We start from the raw sequence: 19168 nt of genomic DNA, 5'->3' as shown, positions 1-19168 counted from the left end.
TTCTCATTTGGGATTTGAGCACACACGGCTTGAAAGCCGTGCAGTCAACACTTCATCAGCCAGTGAGGTCAACTCTCTCACACTTCTCACAACGGGTGTATACAAACACTCACTGACTGACAAAGACACTCACAGCAGCTCTGCTCTCTCTCCCTCTCTCTCTCTCTCTCTCTCTCTCACACACACACACACACACTCTGACACAATTTGGGCCTGCCTAACCAATCACAGAGAAGTAGAGTAGGTCCCCCCAGAAGTGGGTGGGGGAGCTGTTGAAACAGAAGTCTGTCTCAGGACACACAAAGTTTGCGTTGGTGGTTAGGAGAACTTTTCTCGCTTTCTCCAGTCCCCTGCAACATTTGCTACATTTTCACCTTTATTTTGTAGTTTTTGTTTTATTAAACTCTGGGGTCCATCAGAGCACAGCCTGAGGGAGGAATGGCTGAACTGGTGAGAATCCGTAAAAAAAGGCTTCAGGTACCCATCTCTAGGTAAGACAGGGTGGGGGGGGGGGGGGGGGGGGGGGGGGGGGGGTCAACACATTACTACAGGTGATATTGAGTTAACTACCTACTGAGTGAGTTAATAAGCTGGTGGGGCTTTAGAAAGCATGCTATATGTTTGATGCATCTGTGTTTCAAAGATGTTTTCCTGTTTTGCAGAAGTGGAAATATGTGACTTAAAAATACACCCTGGTCTGTGTGGTTTCCTTTTTTTTTTTTAAACACAGAGCAAACGTACAGATCTTGATCTCAGCAAATGAGTGCTGTCTCCGTTTGAACCGCTGCAGTTTCTTTTACGCATCTAAACGATTATTCACAGTGACAAGTGAGCAAACACTTGTCACTTGAAGTGTTTGTGTGCACACTTGTCTTAGCCATGGTTTAGCTGTGGAAGGAAACTGTGCTGCAGTGGTGTTGGGCCATGTGGTGTTTGTTGTTAACACACTGATGTATGAGTATCTGCAGGGTCCAGACTTCGATTAATCAGTGGGGATTCTTATTTTTTTTCACCACGGTTTCACATATTTCTGATGCTGCCATCACTGCATTTCAGTATTTTCCCCTGATACCAACACACACTTTCTTCATTTAGCTTGTTCGATACTGTTTGCCTTACAGCCTCAACAAGCCTGCCACTGTATAGAGGCGATTCAACAAGTCTAAACCAAGGGATGATTTGCGATCCTTCTCCATAAACACAGGTTCTTGAGTGTACTTGACGAACAATTTCCTGTAAACCTTTTTGTTCGAGGCTCCTCTTGCCGTAGAAAGAAAAAGACTGTGTTATCATATTGAGATTGAGAGTGAGCTGTGGCATTCAGTTGCATGCTATTTTTATGACTCAACAGCTTTTGAAAGCCGGTGCCAGCGTGATAAACACTTGAAAAGCTGTGAGCGTCTCATAGTTGGCTCCCTGGCGTGGCCTCGCACGGTTTGAACGCAGCGGTTCTGGTCACCAGACGGGAAGCACACCCAAATGTTTCATCGAGATTGTGTGTGGCACAAATATCAAATCAAATAAATCTTCCTTTGAAACCTACAAGCAGGAGGAGGGAAAATTCAATCATGTGGATGGTGTTAGCGTGAGGTATTTTATCACGGCTGTATTAGAATGTGGAAGCTTTTGGACTCATTCCTGAGGAGAGATTGCATTAAAACGCAGCAGGTGCTGAAGGTGACTTACTCCCTGTGCATTTGCTTCTCATTAAACTGCAGGGGATGATTTGATTTCCAGCGTTTCTCTGCTATAATTTGATTAAAGGTTTCAAAACCGGGTCTGAGCAACATGTTATTGGGTATCAGAACGTGGCCAGAAAACGGAAAGGCATCAGATTTCTGGGAGTGTATTCTGACAAAATACAAGTTACATAAGACTGGCTATGGGAAGTTTTCCTCTTGTGGAAAATATGGCACTAATGATGGCCCTTTTGGCACTGGCTCTCATTGGCATTTAAATCACTCCCAACTGAACTGTTTCTCTTTCTGACGATTCCTTATCCTGATGTTAAAGTGCCTCTTGGACTCCGTTTCCCTCACTTGGAAGAACCGGTGGCGTCGCTTTATAAATCCTCGTGCAGGGAGGTTCCTCAAGTTCAAGTTCAGGTGTATGTAGCACAGTTTGACACAAAAGCAATCCACGGAGCTTTATAGAGAGACAGATCACAGAAAGTTCACGTTTTGCTTTTAACGGCCTGTCTCCTGCAGTCAACTTTTATGGCTGCATCAGCTGTGATTTAATGTGAATGCTTTGATGCCAAACTGCTGTAATCTTCAACCATTTTGTGACCCACTGATTGCTGTTGGCTGCTCAGAGGTGAAATTCCTTTCCCATCTGTTCCCAAAAGGGGTATCTACCATTTTTATTCACATCCCAAAACACGATGTTGTTTGCTTTCAGGCTGCGGTGCATGCTGAAACAGCTGGAGGAGAAAGACGTTGACTTTGAAGAAATCAAAAAGAATCTGGATTTCACTGCATCGTTGCTGGAGGCTGTGTATCTCGACGGAACAAGGTAAAAAATATTGCCTCGTGCAGAAGATTTTGAAAACAGAGGCCAACATGCTGGCTGCACGTTGATGTGGAGGTTAGAATCTCACTTCTCACTTTTTTTTTTTTTTTTTTTTACATTTTGGATTAAGTTTAATTGCAATAAAACAAGTCAACATAAACCTACTCCTGTTTTAAAAAAGAAATTTGAACCAATGCTGAAAATACAACAGTTTCAAGGAGACACCACTGCAGTGACAAGATGTCAGTCATTTTGTCTTTATACATATTTAACGAAATGCATTTCCTGAAAATGTTAAAAAAAAAAAAAAAAACCAACACTTTTGTAACAGTGACCACCAGGCACCACGTGACACTGAGAACTCCTGATGGCAACAGATACTCTACGTAACACATTCTTGAGACATCGTTTGCAATACAAACGCTGTCTTTTTTTAAACTGAAAGAGTCTGCATGAAAGTTTGTCTCTTGCCTGTTTGAAGTCTTCAGAAAGTTCACAGACTACTTGACCACAAATGTTCTTGCCACTTCCCCCAAAATGCACTATGACTCTCTTTTTTTTATCTTCAAATACTCATAGTGGTAAAGAACAGAAAACTGATTATATTTCCATGTAGACTGTTTGCCTGAAAAGGCGGTTCTGCTTGTTTTTTTTAATTAGTGCATATCACAAAACGTATTTGTTGAGCTGCATTAGATGCAGAAACCAGGTGGACTCCAGCACTCTGGTTTTGCTGCAGACAACTTAAAAAAGTCACAGATGTGTCAAGAATCCTGACAGACATGACAGTCAGCAAGGTGTGTGTTCGCCTACAGTGTGAGTCAGATGGGTCAAACTGACGGAGAAAGTTGGGTGTTTTATCAGCACGCCATCGTATGAGTGTACATGCAAAATGGATTTCACATTTTCCTTTTTTTTTATTCCCAAAGTACGTTGCCACACTCACTCATTCTCACACACTTATGGCGATTTTGACATCTGGCCTTGGGGAGATGGAGGACTGGATCCAGCTCCAGCTGCCTCATCTATGTCAGGGGGAAATAACAAAAAGCAAATGACCATGGAGGTATTATTAAGTCGCTTCTGTTTTCAGGCCTGTGTGGTGATGGTGACACACAGTTAGCTTTATGGGATAAAAAGACACAAAGGATTGTCCCTCAAGAAGTTGAATACACTTTGATGATTTGATGTTTTCAGGAAGTGATTTGTAAGTAAGTATCACTTTACACAAAGCTCTCCATATAATCTTTTCAGTTAACTGTTGGCCTTTCAAGGTGCTATCCAGCCATTAGGAGAAAAATATAGTTTGGAAAATATCAATAAACTGCGGGAGCGGAGGATCACCCACACTGCCACCTGAGTCACGGCTGCTCCCAGCATTTTTGTTTGACCGTCTAGTTGACTAACAACTATTTCTCACAGACAGTGTCTGGACACTGAAGATGACCTCCAGCAGCTCCAGTCGGACGGCGTGCCTTCAGAGGTCACAGACTGGCTGGCCTCCACATTCACTCACAGGATCCGGCGCCCTGTGCGACGTTCTGATGAGAAACCCAAGTTTCGCAGCATTGTCCATGCAGTGCAAGCTGGGATATTTGTGGAGAGGTACTGTATATTTGCTCATATTCATCATAATTCTTTTTCATGCTTGCTTTGAAGAGCAGTTTCCTTCATGAGCGAGAGTTTATTTATGACATTCAATTACAATAAAACACAGAAATAATTCTGTCGTACCACAACACTCCCCTGGTGAATGACTGATTTCACTGTCTCTGCTATGATATAAGCTCAAAGTTGTTACCATTACAGCCTCAGAAAACACCGACAGATCCACCAGACTGTGAGACATCAGCCTCCTTTTCTCTTTAAAACATCCTTCCAAAGCGGACAGAGGCTTTAGAGGATTTATATAAACAGCTCCTGAGTCGAGTTCGCTGTGCAACGTCAACATCTGAACTTTAACTGAACTTAACATAAACATCGCATTATTCCAGGATGTTCAAGAAAGCCTACACGGCAGCCATGCCAGACCAACCTGCAGCGGTCGTAAACTGCCTCAGGGTGAGCCTCTGCCGATCATAAATTTCACAATTCGTTATGTGTTTGCGCAACAGATCAAACGTCTGATAAGGAATGGTACACACAGCACAAGTGTGCATCAGTGATGCAGCCGCTCTCCTCTCGCCCTCCCCAGGATGTCGACCGCTGGAGCTTTGACGTGTTCGCCCTGAACTCGGCCAGCTGCGATCACGTGCTGCAGACTTTGTTCTTTGAACTGGTGACCAGATATGAGCTCAACAGTCGCTTCAAGGTCCGTCCCGTTCGAATTTCATTATGAATGTCACGACCTGATTTGAAAAATTCAATTTGGTCGTGTTTATTCTCCCGTCCGACTGGGAAACATGGCTACACATGCAAATAAATGCCCTTTGATGTGTGAAGTATTAGATTTAGAAAAGAACATTCTGATTCAGCTATCCAAATTATGTTAATTTGCCGATTTATGCACATTCTCAACCTGATAAAAGGTTTTCCGTTACAGAAAACACTTGTAGCATTTCTTTTTTTTAGCCATTCACACATTTTCTTATCAACAGTGCCAAAAATAGGGTTGTTACATCAGAGTGGAAAGATCAAACTCAGATTTCTGATTTCTCAAAATACCTATTGAGAAATTAAATGATGAGGCAGCAGTGGAGTTCCCGTTAAGTTCTCTCATGAGAAAGAACTTTAAAAAAGAGAGTTACGTGGTCGAAGATGATTACTTTGGTGAAAGATAAAGGTTATTTAAAACAGAGTTTATTTTTCATAAAGAGGGTTGAAAAAGTGTTGTGAGATGTTAGAGTTCTGGATGGAGCATGTCAGAGTCATATGCTGTGGTCATTACTGACCTGGAACCAAAATGTGTGCTTCAATTTGCACATTAAACCAAACTTTTAGATTTAATTACCACATTTTGATTTACAAATCACATTCATTCAATTTTTTCCAGGTTGTGACAGCTTGTGAAACAAACCTGACTCCTTTAAGTCCACACTCACGATGTTATACTTTTTTCAGATCCCCATCTCATGTCTGACTGAATTCCTATCTGCGCTGGAGAGGGGATACTGTAAATACAACAACCCGTACCACAGCCACGTCCACGCCGCCGACGTGACTCAGACTCTGCACTGCTTGCTGCTGCGCTCTGGACTCGTGGTACGCTGCAAGAGCTTTCTTATTAGTCACTGACGTCTGCTTAGATTAATGACAGGAATAGGTAGGATTGGAATAAAAGGCAATGGCTCCACATTTCCTTCGGAGGGTCCAGTCAGAAAAGAGGGTCAAATCGAATAACCGTCAAATTCCACTGCTTTTTGACAGTGTGTGAGACTGTGTGTCTTTCCCATTTAAAGATTGGTGGATGTCAGATTAATGAGACTCAGACATCCTGAAAACATAATGCCTTCAGTCTACAGCTATTACCCAACAAAAAAATCCATCAAAGGTCGAAAGTTTTGTGCCTTATATATGAGACATTTACAGATTTGGACACATTTACTTTTTCTTTTTCTACAATGTCCATAAAACTTGACACAGCATAATGTCTCATTCATGTGTTTTCAATCATGATACTGGCATGAGTTTATACTTTGGAAGAATATCATTTATTCCCACCACTTTCTTGAGCAGCCTGACATTTTCTAACTATTTACTCATGGCCAGGAAATCTTCCACAAATGCTCCAGACTTGACAGATAGATTTCACACAAAGGGGAGCTTCGACCAGCTGCTCTTCAGACAAATGACTCAAACCAATAAATCAGGGGTCTACCACTTTATTGACAAAGAAAGGTCTTTTTTCCCTTCATATTTTTGCAAAAATAACAGAACAGAACCGTGTTTGTCCACATTGATTTAAATGTGATCTTATTTATCTCAGTATACAGACTATTAAACCATTTTTTTCTTCAAGTTTTGACTTCAAGCTTTTCATAATACTTAATATCTATTCTGCTAAATCTGCATTAAACTGAACTTGTTTTTGCCTGTTTAAGCACTGGCTGACTGAGCTGGAGGTGATGGCATCCCTGTTCGCCGCGGCGATCCACGATTATGAACACACAGGAACTACAAACAACTTTCACATCCACACAAAGTAAGCTCCATTTCCCAACGTATTTCATGACAACTCTGTCCTCCATGCGCAAAGCAGCCGGTATATCAAGCCACATCCTCCTGTTACAAGGTAGAAATAGCGAGTTAGTGTATTCTGAAGGCCTTTTATGCAGTTTTAGAAAGAGAAAGCAGGAGCCACTCTAAAACAAACATGTCTTTATAGAGGGAACACAATATTTTTAGACTTTCCACATAGGATGACTGAAGAACACGGTCTCCTGGCACTCATCATCATCATCATGCTTTATTTTGGGATCGAAGCACAAAGATTCCTGTCCGCAGTAAAAATAACACGTTTTAGCTGCAGCGTCAGTCCAAAAGTTATATTTGACCCAAACAAGATGTGTTCTTTACATCCTTCACTTCACTCCTACGGGAAAAGTATCTAGAAATGAACAGACTACCTTGAGATTAAAGTTTTGCAATGTACAGTTTTGATGTTTACAGTGTGTTCAGCTGGCAAATACATGTAAAACGACAACATAAAAACAAGGAATAATTTCTGATGTTTCTTTTCTCGGTGTCAAATGAAGCAACTGCATTTTTAAAGCTCTGCACAAACTGAGAGCTGCCCACACTCAACATAAATAGCTCCAGTGGATCAGTCGTGACGAGACTCGCAGTGTTTGGAACTAATGCGGGGACGTAAAGTCTTCACTGGCACCAGCAGTCATAATTCAATTAGCTCTCCCTGGATGGACATGTTGAGGATATACTGGCAGCGCATGTAAGGCATTGTGCGCCATACAATATGTTTCAGATGTGTCACATAATCCACCAATATGTCTCAGTATATAAAAAGTAACTCCACATACAAGTGTGATGACAAAATGTACAGTAAGTATCGATGTATGCAAAGAGAGAGAGAGAACAGATGTGAACTAGAATCATTTACAATATTACTCAAAAACACAAAATCTGCTCTTTTCAAAGTGAGAAATATTGACCTTCACCACTCTGGGTCATTTTCAAACAGCACAAATGATAATGATACCCTCAAATAGCCTAACACCGGGGACATTCAAAAGATCTTTTCTTCCAGGGGAGTGGGGGAATAAATTAGGCTGGAAGTACATTTTAAATACCCATGTGCCTGAAAACCCTGAAAACATTCAGAATTTCCATTTGTAGAGGAGCGACGGGGGGAGCTGAGGCAGTGTTAGAAAGTGGTGCAAACCATGAAAGAAGGGTATAACACTCATTAGATGCTTTTACTTTCTGATTGATTATTGATTGTTTCTTTAAGATTGTCTAAGTAAGGATGCAATTAGATTAAAAATATCTCAAGAAGTGGGGTTTTGCGAGTTAATACTCCCTCTTTCATCTCTTCACATATATTAAGATTTTATTCACATTGTTTTGAAATGTTTTAAAAACAGGTATTTCAGTCAGGGCTGGTAAGTATAATGAATATTAGAAAAACCTGTGAGAGTTTTCATTTTTCTTTTTCCCCATCTTGAAATGAATTCACAGTAAGAAACCAAAGAAGCCATCATGTCTGACATGATTTCAAGCTGAGGATGCTTGCAGTAAAAACACTTCCCATTTCCCAAAAGACCAAGTTAAAACACATCTGATGTTTGAGGCCATTTTCTCAAGTGTTTCATTGAATGTTTCACCGTGTGGGTGGCAGCAGTTTCAAAATAAATACTAATTGGAAAAGTTTTCACAGTGCACTTTTAACCGGGGTAATATGTCTAATGAAGCAGATCATGAAAATTAATGGATAAAAGGCATTTGATTGAGAAATTAGTCCATTATCTTGCTATGGTGAGTCGTTACAATCCACACAGAGCCGGTCTTTATCGCATCACATTTCCTCTTCAGCACGTTTAGATTCACTTCAGATTGACCCCAGAGGACTCGTCTTTTTGTTTTCTGCTCCCACCTCGAATAACCGCTGTGCTGAAGGTCACTTTCGTGCACGTGGATATTTTACAGCCGCCGCGTGTCTCCCTCCTCTGTCCGCTCCAATCTCTTCACTGTCTCGCTCGCTGTCTTCCAGGTCAGAGTTTGCATTGATCTACAATGACCGTTCTGTGCAAGAGAGCCATCATCTGAGCGCCGCGTTTCACCTGCTGCAGGACGAGCAAATGAACATCTTTACCAATCTGACCCGGGAGGAGTGGATGTAAGGCAAACAAAACTTCTTTCGTATCAAAACGAGAAGGTTGTGGGTTCAAATCTTGGCCAGGCCTTTATGTGTGAGGTGTGTGCCTGAGTTTTCTCGGTCTCCTTCACAGTGAGTTTAGTTGGTGACCATAAAAAAAAGGCCTGTATTGTGAATTGGAGTATGTGGTGACCTGTTAAGTGTTTTCACTTCCATTTGACAAAATTAGCTTCTACACACCCCAGCAATTACCAAGCAAATCGACTTTTCATTGAGATTAAAACATTTTTTTTGCCATTGTAGCCAACAAATAAAACTTTGTTGATAAAATCAGTCTTGAAATCAGTTTGAAAGTGAAAGAATAAGGTTCTAGATCTTAAAATAGAATTAAGATGAGAGTAAAATGTTACTATATCCAAGGTCATGTGAAGCTGGAGCTGATCCCTGCTGATACTGGGTTAAAGAGCACACCCTTGTCTGGCTGCCAGTTCACTGCAGGAAAAACAATGAGAATTTGCACATTCCTCTGATTTACCCAACATGTAAGAGTAAACACACACAGGCACAGAGGATCAACTGTAGAACCGTGCCAAGCCACACAAACAACAACATCAAATGGTTATTAATCAGGAATAATCTCCAGTAAATGCACATTATGTTGGAATCTTTGCACAAACTCACAGAATCCATATCTTTGAAGGCTTTATGTCCAAAATGAATCCTTTTTTTACATTAAACATGTGTTATAAAGGATTTATATGCTAAAGAAAGTAGTTTTGAGCCTCAGTGTGACAAACAAGGACTGTCAGGAAGAGAATAAACGACAAAAAGTCGTATTCTGTTTATTGCATTTGCACATTGAGAGGAGTCTTTATCCTTTCATTTGACTGCACAGGAGCAGATGTGTTGACGTACCGATCCCGATGGTGTATTGTGAGTAATTATCTGCCTGCCATGAATTGCCTATTGAGGGACTTTACAGCCCGCTGACTGACCCCGACCTCTGACCCATGCAGATAAAATTTCTCTGGAGAATCAATGAAAGGTCATGTTGCCCTCATTATTTAGTGAGTCATTCTCAAACCAGCAGCGGAACAATGAATGAGTCACATGTGACGACAAAAACTAAACTCCAGGAAGCTGGGTTTTTTTTTTTCCTTCTTCTTTTTCTAAATAACAGTTTGGTGCTGCTGAGGTTACATAAACAGTTAAATCCTGTGAGAGTTGATGGATTTTGACTGTGATGTTAGACTAATTTGGCAGCAGTTGTATTCTTGAAAATGTAAACAATTCATGTCTGAAGTACAGTTTGGGATGAAGAAATATTTACATTGCATATAAATATAGAGCTTCTGCGTTCATGTAGGCTGTTGCTTCATATATCACAGAGACACTGTGTGATTTGTATTATTTTCATGGAAGAGCTCTGCAGATACCACCAGAGATAAACACACGCAGCATCACTGTAATGGGGCTTTCCTGACAGCCGGCGTTACCATGGGAACAAGAAAATCTATCTGCAAATCTAAAAAAGTTACAACCCTATTGAGCCTTCCTGCCTGCCATTTTTATTCAGCTGACTTCCTCCTTATTATACAAGGTCAAGCAGTGAACTTGACGTGTGTGTGTGTGCGTGTGTGTGTGTGTGTGTTCACAGGGAGCTCCGATCGCTTGTCATAGAGATGGTTTTGGCCACCGACATGTCCTCCCATTTACTCCAAGTCAAAGCGATGAAATCCTGTCTACAACAACAAGAAAGGTAACTAATGGACTGTGCTGCTGTTTGCATAATCAAGAGGTCACGTAATGAATGTTCACGGTGCATTCGACTGATTTACACCTCCTGCGCGCGCACACACAGGCACGGGGATGCATTAGTGTTGGACATGCTGGTGTGAAATCTGTTTTTCAGACCCCTCACAACCATAATAATAATAATAAAAAAAAATAAAAAAGAAAAAACAATCAAATGCACTGTGCTCTCTCTGACAGGGTCGACAAGGCCAAAGCGCTCTCTCTCTTACTGCACACAGCTGACATTAGCCATCCGTCCAAGCCCTGGGCGCTACACTCTCGCTGGACCAAAGCTCTGATGGAGGAGTTTTTCAGGCAGGTAGGTACGCTGATCCACGTGAGGATGACTTTCTGATGCTCTGTTCAGTAACAGGTGTGAGTGAGTCACATGTACAGTATGTATCAGTCAGAGCAGCTGGAACATAAGACCGTGGGGGCAGAAGCACAACACAGTGCATTTGAAGCATAAGACACAGCGGTGGAAGCACATTATTGTGGGACAGAACTGAAAGACTGTAGGGCAGGATTATTAAAAAAGTGGAGCAGAAGCATTAGACATCGGGGCTGAAGCACATTACAGCAGACAAAATTGAAAAACAGAGAGGCAGGAGCATGAGACAGGGAGACTGAAGCATATGACTGTGGAACAGAAGCACAAGACAGTGGGGTAGAAGCTGAAGGCAATGAAGTGAAAACACAAAACTGTGGAGTGGATAACCAAACACAAAAAGACATCATCATGCTCAAGATGTGACTTCATACTTTTGCATTTCACAGCATGTATTTTTCAACTTTTCCTTATGTAAAAAAATAAAATAAAAAAAAAAATCTTTAAATAAATATTTTACCGCAATTATCTGTACTTATACTTTTAAAACTGACGTGCATTTCACAGAAATGCTCTCTGCTGGTCCCGTAATGACAATTCCTATTCTTATATGACCGGTTTGATCTGGTGTTATCTCAGTATGATTGATGAGTCAGGAGGACGGACGCCAGAGAGCTACTCCACACTTCTCTAAATTGCTTATTGGAGTTACGAAGTGAGAGCGAGAAACCTTCAAAGAGGGTTATTCCGTCAAAACCACATAAATAATCCCCGAGGTATGAAGCAGAGGCAGTCAGAGAAGGAGGGTTTTCTCTGAAGAGCTGAATGTTAGTTTGGCAGCCGAGGCCCAGCCGGGCCTTATAAGTTCACGTGTAGTCAAAGTGTTCAATCAAAGAAACATCTCGAGTTGAGACGGATCTACAGGAAATGATTTCATGCTGTTGCAATCATGTTTCTTTGATTTCACAATCAGACAAACATAATGACTAATTCAAGCTTGTTCACACGAATGGAACTGTGAGGTTTTTTTTTTTTTTTTTTTTAACTTTTGTACCAACCAATGTGCCTAAAATACAAAATAAGTGGTTTACTGCTTGCTTTGAGAAAATGAATATACATTCTATTTCTAGCTTATTACTTTAATTAGATCTTCTAAATTTAATTGTTCAGTTGTCATAGAATAAAAAAAAAGTTGCTTAAACTTCCATTCATTTGTGCAGATACGTTTAAGTTGATATACTAATATTCAAAGGCTGACTTATTAAAAAAGTAAGTAAAGACATGTTATAACAGTGAAAATATGTTTAAGTATATGAAAGTAGGTGCTGTGTGTTTATTAGGAATTGCAGTTCTACAATCCTACAACTCCTTGTTATTAGAAATATAATATTATGAGGACTCAGTCAGGTTGTAAGTGAAGATTATCTTTAGTAGTCGATAATTAAGAGTTTTCTCACATTTTTTTTTATTTTTGTCAACGCTTGGACTTGAAAAGATATAAAAGGAGAGTTTATTTTGTTGTTCTAAAACTTTTTTCTCTCCAGTCTATGCCTGCATTGCCCTTTGAGTATTGAGTCTTTCTTCTTCTATCTTTGTGAGGGCGATAGAGAGGCGGAGCTTGGCCTTCCCTTTTCTCCTCTGTGTGATCGGAAGAGCACCCTGGTAGCCGAGTCCCAGATTGGTAATGATGCAGTTTCATTTTCAGGCACTCTGATTTCACTTCCTTATTTTTTCTGAAAGCTTTCCAATAATGAGATATTTTTCCATATTTTACATATCTAGACTGTTTTTTAGAATATGTAACATTTCACCGCATCATTCTTATATATTTTACCAATAATTGTTTTAAATGCAACACGTTCATCAAACTGAATCTGTTTGTGCATATTTTCACATGCTGATGGAGTGGTGTTTGTTCTTTCTTAACAGGCTTTATAGATTTCATAGTCTATCCAACGTTTTCTCTGCTGACGGACATGGCAGAAAAGATTGTTATTCCTTTGGTGGAGGAGAACCCCGGTCCACCAGATCCCTGCAACAGACACAGGTACACACACATCTTTTAACTGATCTTTTTATTTGTTAAAGTTCAATTTCTTCATATTTCAAACCAAACAACCTGAAACAGTTGAGGTGTTTCAGCAATTTTTTTTCTTTTTTTTTAATTCAAATTGTATTGTGGTTAAATTTCACTATCACTATGGGACTTTTTTGTATGTCAGTTCTCACACATATCACATAATGCATCGTATTAAAGGTGCTTTTTAGCAAAAGTAGATTGTCTACAATATTTTCATTCTTGAAAGAAAAAAAATACATTATCAGTTATATTCTTTCTAACAAATCTCATCATATAAACACTTGAAACACTGATTGCCTAAAATTGTAGGATTATTTTCATCCAAACTGTGCACTAAAGCCATGAGGACATTTAATGTGGGAACCGTGAAGGTTGAGCTGTGTTTGAGCGACAGCGCTGTCATTTCTCCACAGTAATCTTTGGAAGGAGAGCTCGAGAGGTTTGCAGTGGAGTCTCGCTCACATCACGGCCGAGCTGGTGAGTTTTCGCTCCACGTGGACGAGACACACCGAAGACAACAAGCTGAAATGGAAGGAAAGCGGCTCCAATGGTATGTTCACCTTCAAAACAGTTCAACATTTGATCTATTTTCATATTTAACAATTTTGACAATTATGTTTGATTTGATTCATGCGTCACTCTTTCCATGAAAGTATATCTCAAATAGAGAAAAAGATCCTGTTTCAGCATCTGTGGCTCATTTGGCAGATACAAACGCACTTTGCACCACGACTGTGCTCAGTCGTCTTTATTTGATTTGTTATCTAAATTCATTTTAGAATGATGTCATGCAGAGATTAACAGCCCCAGATATTGTTTTCATTTCAACTTAACGTTTTCCCCTCCGATCCATTTCAATCCAATCTTTTATATCCTGCAGGATTTTCAGAGCCCAGCGTGACAAGAGAACAGACATCCAGACAAGACGTGCCGTCAGAAAAATCCCTGCAAGACCTCACAGCCAACGCAAAACCGTAGACAGACGTTCATTTGTAATACTCGCTTGTTTTGTAGGATATCTGCAAAGGTTAACTGAGGTTTTTGTATAAAAAAAAAAAAATGCTTGTTTATATAATGTTGGGAGGGGGAGTAGTGGGGAAGGGTGGTTTAAGAATAAAATCATCTTCCCAAGGTAAGATGTAGCATAATCACAGAAAGGTCTTCATGTCTTATTCCAAGTGTAAGTAGGCTATATGACCGTAATTTAAATACGAAGTGCACATGCTGGTCATGTCCGGTGGTTTAGTCTATGTCTAATTTGACGCCTAAACACTTTTGTAGTTTGAACTGTACACCAATCGTTTAACCTTGCATTAAAATGATGAAGAAGTCACTTTTGAGTTTGTGTGAAGTCTGTTTTCCCAAAACTCAGAAACAGGTTAAAGCACACCCTTTGGCCACAGATGTGACAATAAAATAATGTTACTCACAGATAAGGAAAAAAAAAAGGACAAACTTGGCTGGTGTTTTTGGAAAAAATATTATTGGATCATAAAATAGGACAGGTCACGAAAGCATACTTTAAGATTTTGTATTTAAAGACAATCCATAAACAGAAAAACATATAGCTTTGACACTTAAAAAAACAAAACAAAACAAAAATTTGTGGTTTTGTTTCATAGTCCACAAACATTTGAAGTGAATTGATAATTCTGTCCAGGGTGGAACTTGCCTTCACCATTAGTCGGCTGGGCAGCCAGTGAGCCAAGTCTGGGTAAAATGAAACAGAAAAAGCATAGGTGGATCAATGAAAGCGGTCATCTACCCCGTGCATGCATGAGAGATGGAGTCAAGCTCCAGATGCAAAAGGCAGGGTACATCCCAGAGAGGCTGCCTGTCCAGTACAGGACTGAGAATCACACACTGACAGGCAAAAGAGAGTCACTATTCAACACACACACACACACACACACACACACACACACTGGGGACATGCCAAGCTCCACAAGATGCCCCAAATCCAGAATCAAACCTGTGTTTTCTTGTAAAACTGTCAGAACAATCAACTGAAAATAAGAAAAAAAATGGACTTCAGATTCCCCAAGGATAAAACAAGAACAACAACAAAACAAAGATGAAACTGAGCAATGAAAAGATGGTATGGCAGAAAACCCTTGAGCTTACTGAACCAACAAATTCAGCCAAAGGAACTGTCATAAACCACAAGGTTGCAAGTAAGGTTAAACATGACTGCAGCTTGAAAATCAGCCTTGCAGCTTGTTGTGGCTGAAACGGCAACACGAACCCTCCTCCTGATGTGAGGCGGAGTGAAAGTTTTGAACCAGTGCAGCACTCAGAGCAGGTAGCGATTGAACTGACCGCAGAAAAAAAGTGAACCTAACTTAGATCAAAAAGCTTATGAATTGAAATGTAGTGTATGTTCAGCATAAATTTGACACAAGTTGGTGGACGCGGTAGAGGTGATCCACTCCATGGTGACCTGGGGGGGGGGGTTAAGAGAGCCTGCATCAGTTCCCACAATAACCCTCGGGGTTCAGATAGTCCTGCCTGCTCTAGCTCTGGAGATCCAGACTCCTTTGCTGTCTCACCCCGGGTTCAGGGGCCTCACAGAGCCCCGCAGCGTCTTGTTCTCCGCAGTCAGCATGGCGACCTGTTGCTGGTTAAACTCCAGCGAGTCCCAGAAGTGAAGAACTTCCACCAGTCCAGGATGTCCTCTGGGCAGTTTAAAGCTTCACACTTTTTTTGTGTGTGTTTCTCTATGTCACTCTTGTAGAGTGTCTTATTTTTAGGTCTTTTATAATTGTAATTTTTACTCTATTCTTGACAGTGTGTTGTCTGTTTAACCTGAATTCCAAAGACCAAATAAGAATTCCTATGCGCTTTAAACTGTTGTTTATTTGTACAAATGGCAAAAAAAAAAAAAAAAAATCTTGAATTGCTTATAAACTTTGCATTGATAGAGCTTAAAATGTGTTTGAGTTCTCCACTTTCCCAGCAGGAGGGGCTCCACCGCAAAGACAAAACTTCCCTGAGGCTTTCCCAGAGGACTCAAATGCAAGTTCCAGCTTGTTGTTATATAACTGTCAGTTACAAAAACTCGAGATTGCACTCTCAGCTTTCTAAATTGTCTGGCAGAAGGTGGAAAATCTGCTCTTCTTTTATGTGAAGCTGAAGGCTGTGAAGCAATAAATAGTGCAACAACTAAAGACAGCTTTGCTATATGCAACGCTGTCTTCAATTGTTGTGCTAGTATGCATTACTTGAGGCTCCACCCAGTCTAATAAGTATATAAAATACCACTTTTGTTACTCGATGATGTTAAAGAAGCGTCAAACAGTGGAGCTTTTATCACCAGGGGCTCATGCAGACTGAGGCCAAGATTGTGATTGACAAGCAACATTTGGGAAGCAGGTCATCAGTCCCAGACAGGCTCCAAGTGTCTGTATAGATGTGACGTTCATCTTAAATTGCTGCAGTGTTACAAAATGCATTTGTGAAATCCTGTCTTGTTTATGAAAGATTCATGCATTTTTATGCCCTTGCCTCAGAGTGCATTGAATTATTTAACGGTGGAGCGTCTATTTTTAGACTATAGTCAAAATCAACGGCATGACCAGTGGTGCAATTTAACTTGAAGTTTACGGAGACGTTCCCTGAGCAGACCCCAATTTTTCTTTTTTCTTTTTTTTTTTTTTTGCTCCACACTCTCAACGGGACTTGGTGGCAACACTGATCGTCCCTCTGCCAGCTCCAGAGCAGGGTTTTAAAATGTATAAAAGTGTGAGTGTGAAAACAGACATGGAAATCAATCACCAATTTAAACATTTTATTGTATCAAACAAATTTAAATTACAGATGTAATCGTCGATCGATTCAAATAAAAGGAAAACGTAAACTCCAAAGATTTAGGTCATGTAAAGTATACCGTTACCATTAAAAACAAAACGTTACATGGTTCATAGATACAATACAGGAGAAAATAAACAAAAGACTATACAGGAATGTCTCACTGTCTTTCTTGTTTGCGGTGGATAAAGTGTTGCTTGTCGGGAAAGAGCTGCTCGTACTTTGGCTGATTAATCTGTTTCAGTGACATTAAACACTCAGGTGGCTTTAGTTTTGTTTTGTTCGGTCGTTTCCTTATGTGGAGTGTGAGATAATAAAAAGGATTGTCACATAATCTACATGTTAAAGCCACTTCAGTGCTGTGATGACCATGTGTTATAATAACTTTACATTAGTTTGCTTGTCATCTATGAAATTAGAATGAAAAGAGAAAAATGAGTAAAGTCCCTCAAGCCTCCATAGAAAGCCACTGTACATTCAGTGCCATGCTTAAAAATAAAAGAATAAAAGAAAAGCATTTTATGTCTCGAATTAAAATCCCCAAGAAGCATTCATGTGTCAAAAATGAGGGTGCAATTTGTTGACTGGAGCTGCGTTTCTCCATTGTTAATCCGAAATATGCAAATGATTAGTGGACAGTCTGCTCTAATGCACCCTGCTTGTCAACTCCACTGTCACAGCCACATGATTTGAGCGGTACATGTCTATAATCAGCACATCACTGGACACGTACACACACACGCACGCACGCATGCAAGCACGCACGCACATCTCCTCAAGTAGAGGGGCATTATTTTCCAGCTACCCTGTTCAGAGAGTAAATGGGATAATAGCACATAAATCAATATTGTCTTTTGTGCAGGCATCCTTTTTGAGGTCCATTGTTTTTAAACAAAGGAGAGGAACATGATGTTTTATAATGCATTATGAAATGGCTCTTTTTAGCTGTGCTCATGTCTCTTCTGTGTTTGAGTGATTCTAACTCATGACCACAACACACCAAATCACTTCAATTTTGCCGTCGAGGAGGCGACCTGCAGACAGACAGATGTTAGCAGAGTCTTTGGAAATTAACCAAAACAAGCTCAAGGTAATTTCAGGTAAGCTGCCATGCTGTCTTAATGTCCCGCAGCTGAATTCCTCCTTTAATCTGCTGTAAACTGTCACTGCAGATGCACTCTTCTCTTTATTCCCTCTGTCAGGAGGACAGGACATGAGCTCCTTCTTATGAAATGAGATTAAAAGTTCAGCTGGGAAGATATTGCAGGTATGAAGCTCTTGTGCCGTGGAGCATTTGGCTGGTTTTCACTGTAAATACTGTGTTTTTCCTACTTTAGCTGTGAGAAAGTGAGCCCCATAGCAGCTTGCCTGTGTGGGACAGTGTTGTATTGATTATATTAGACCTGAACGGACTAAACATTACGCTGTGAGAGGTTTCTACAGACACATTTTTAATAATGACGACAAATGTTGCTGGCTTTGTCTTGAGGCTGCATCGCCACATGTGGCTGCTAGAGAATGATTAGCTGCACAGCTGGCTGGTGATCATGCGTTCAGATGAGAAGATCTGCTGATGTACAGAGACTCGTTCTCTAATATTATTGTTTGAAAATAAGTGTGGTAGAGCAGTGGTTCCCAGCCTTTATTCCCAGGAGCGCCCCCCTCCCCCGACTCCCTCCACCCACCTGCATACACATGCACCAAAAGAATGAAGTGATTCATTCATCTTTTTTAGTAGTATTTTACAGATGTGTGATCATCCCAGCAGGTGTGCTAATATGGTTTCATATCTAACAAGCAAAAATATAACTTTGGGAACCTTACAACCTCGAAGAAGGAAAAAGTCTGGACACCCCCTGTGATCTCTCCAGTCGCCCCCTGAGGGGGACTCGGACCCTAAGTTGGGAACCTCTGTGCTAGAAAACGGATAGGTATTCCATTTCAATGCAAATGTATTTCCAGGTTGATCCATTTCACAGTTTTTAAGGTTATTACATTAAATCAAAGAAGAGATGTAGGGGGTTAAAATAAAATACATGTTCATCAGCACCTTCCTGTATCCAGGCTGTGAGTCAGGGGTGCGTTAGGTTGAGCCATGGCCTCGAGTTTGGAGGACCCAAGTTTGAATCCTCAATTAACAAAAGTGCATCTCTTGTCAAAATTAGTCTCATGTCTGTGGGGTAAGTACTTTCTTTGGCAAATTGACACTTTCTTGCCTTCAGGTTGTTATTATGTGATCCTTTTATTAAAATGACAAAACATTTTTTTTAATATCATGAGCTGTTTTTTTTATTCTGCCTGAATAGGACGAAACACAGAAGACTGCAGATAAAAACTGTGCCGACAGCTGAGCTTTCTTGTTTTTTAATTTTGTCTC

The 19168-nt window shown here is 40.4% G+C and overlaps 1 protein-coding gene across 1 annotated transcript; it reads left to right on the top strand.

Moving 5' to 3' along the window:
* Window positions 1-303: 303 nt before the first annotated feature.
* LOC115388794 (calcium/calmodulin-dependent 3',5'-cyclic nucleotide phosphodiesterase 1B) lies at window positions 304-14576 on the top strand. Its single transcript, XM_030092069.1, has 14 exons — window positions 304-491; window positions 2401-2514; window positions 3934-4116; window positions 4506-4572; window positions 4706-4822; window positions 5572-5712; window positions 6552-6652; window positions 8678-8803; window positions 10440-10541; window positions 10775-10895; window positions 12504-12585; window positions 12834-12951; window positions 13398-13534; window positions 13865-14576. The coding sequence occupies exons 1-14, from the start codon at window positions 439-441 to the stop codon at window positions 13960-13962; spliced, it is 1560 nt and encodes a 519-aa protein (XP_029947929.1). The 5' UTR covers window positions 304-438; the 3' UTR covers window positions 13963-14576.
* Window positions 14577-19168: the final 4592 nt, after the last annotated feature.

The sequence above is a fragment of the Salarias fasciatus genome, chromosome 5, assembly GCF_902148845.1.
Source record: "Salarias fasciatus chromosome 5, fSalaFa1.1, whole genome shotgun sequence".
Classification (NCBI taxonomy): Eukaryota; Metazoa; Chordata; class Actinopteri; order Blenniiformes; family Blenniidae; genus Salarias; species Salarias fasciatus.
The sequence above is the reverse complement of the archived record's forward strand: the minus strand, read 5'-3'. Positions and strand labels throughout refer to the sequence as shown.